Source organism: Habropoda laboriosa, unplaced genomic scaffold (genome assembly GCF_001263275.1).
Source record: "Habropoda laboriosa isolate 0110345459 unplaced genomic scaffold, ASM126327v1 scaffold28, whole genome shotgun sequence".
NCBI classification, from domain to species: Eukaryota; Metazoa; Arthropoda; class Insecta; order Hymenoptera; family Apidae; genus Habropoda; species Habropoda laboriosa.
In genome coordinates this window covers 2,670,414-2,672,387 of record NW_017100174.1, presented here as the reverse complement: position 1 = coordinate 2,672,387, position 1,974 = coordinate 2,670,414, and the positions used below count along the sequence as shown (strand labels likewise).

Here is a 1,974-nt window from a genome sequence, read left to right as displayed (position 1 = left end):
GACCAAACATCCACTGTTAACAACTATAGAAAACACCTAACTTCGTGACGAAGAGCTTCGTTTTTTAGTCGAATAATACTGTTCGCGATATCCGCGTGTCGTGCAACGAGAGAGAAAAAAAAGGTCTATCTTCGATATTCGTTGTTTCCGAATCTGTCGATTCTCTCTTTTCTTCCGAATTTTCGCGTTCTCGTTACACGAGCACGAGTAAAATGTGTAAAAGGTGAGCACACGGTTATCTTCTAAACGAGTCCCGTCGGTCCGCTAATGCCCTCGATGTAGAAAATCACAGTGTCACCGTTTCCATATGGTCGATCGAGAATTTCATTCGTGCAGGAATTTGAGAAAAAAAATTCGACAGTCGTCTCTCACTTACCTGACTCGTCACCAGAATCACCGGTGACTCGCTTCGGAACGAAATAATCGTACAAACTGTTATCAATCATTGTCATATGTGTCTGTGTGTAAGTGTGTCTGCGTGTATAGAATTCTACTACAAAAGATTCAGAGTTAAAAGGACACCACGAACGCTCAACGAGCCTTCTTTCGTGTGTGTCGCTCGACGATGTTCAGGAAGACCGTACTTCCCTTAACAGATTTTTCGTGGAAATGATCCACGCTGTATTCTCGTAACGCTAGGATCAAGCTGTACGATGGAATTTTCAATACTTCAACAATCTTGCATCAAAACTCCGAATACTCCAAAGGTACCATCTTCAAAACCCACCAAAAAATCCATCGTACAATCCTGCAATAATCACGACGTGATCTTGAGATCTCTACGACGTCTCGAAGTCACTCCAACGAGTTTCTCGGCGATCGAACAATTTCCATCGCCGATTCTCTTTTTCCCGACGAGTACCGAAAACGAACAAGATCTACAGTTCCTCGGACAGAGCAATGGGTGCTCTCGAGCCAGGTTTCATGTCTTTCACGCCGATTCCGATGTCGTCGACCGGCACAGGCGCCAGTTTCAGCTGATTTCCGTTCACCTTGATGTCGTTCACGGAATGGGACCTGCCGTGTGTGACCAACGGCTTCGCGGTTTGATAGGTGCTGGCGTTCGAGTTCGAACTGCTGACGGAATTGGTGCTCGGACTGGTTGCCGGATTCGAGCTCGAGCTACAGTTCGCCGTGTTGCTGGAGATCGAGCTCGAGTTCGAGTTCGTGTCCTTCGGTGGACTGGTCACCGCGACTGGATTCGGAATGGACGACGACTTGGACCGTAGTTTCAGCTTTGGATTCACCGAGTTCACGATAGGAATGGGTTTCGGATGTTGATCGTGGAGGATCTCGCGAACGGTGGTTGCGTCTTGCACGGAATCTGGCGACAAGGACATTTTTGTCGGTAACGATGATTTCGAGAATGTTGTTAATTGATTAGCAGACTGCGATCGGACGGTATGGCCGCCGAGCTTGTCCCGCAACGCCATTTGGTAGGCCACCTCGAACGCCTGGCCTAGAGTTAGGATCACCTCCGTAGCTTGGTCCTGGAACAGGCATGGCTCGCTTCGTAGATTTGTCGTGGGTTAGGGGAATTTCGGGAGTTTTCTCAGCGTGGAGTTTTAATCGTGTTTTCTTTGGTTAATTCTTCCGGTGAAAGTGTGGAAGATTAGTGTTTGGATGTTTTCGGGGATGAAATAGAAGTGTGAATAAGTCGAGTTTGTCGCGTTAATGGTGGTTTCTGTTGAGCCTAGGAGAAGAATGGTAATCTTTTGGATGTCGATGAATTTAACACAATTTTGTTTCGGGAAAAATGCAGTTTTCGTTGAACGAAGAAAGATATTCTTATGTGCGAAGGAAGACTAGAGTGTCGAGAATTCTACGATTAACCCTTTCGTGGCTGAATTATTCTTCCTTTTTTTTTAATTTATTTCTTTATCGATCGCGAAAGGGTTAGATATTTTAACGTGTCTGTGAAACTTGTAGAATTTAACAAATTTAGAAAAGAAAAGGAACATATTCTAACAAGAT

The 1,974-nt window shown here is 45.2% G+C and overlaps 1 protein-coding gene across 1 annotated transcript in view; it reads right to left on the bottom strand.

Annotated features, from left to right (window-relative positions):
- Positions 1 to 878: 878 nt before the first annotated feature.
- Positions 879 to 1,974, bottom strand: part of LOC108578735 (ankyrin repeat and SAM domain-containing protein 1A-like) — a 93,789-nt gene continuing 92,693 nt past the window's right edge. Inside the window, exon 18 of the mRNA XM_017942112.1 lies at positions 879 to 1,490. Within this exon, the coding sequence (XP_017797601.1) occupies positions 879 to 1,490 (612 nt within the window). The remainder of the gene's footprint in view (positions 1,491 to 1,974) is intronic.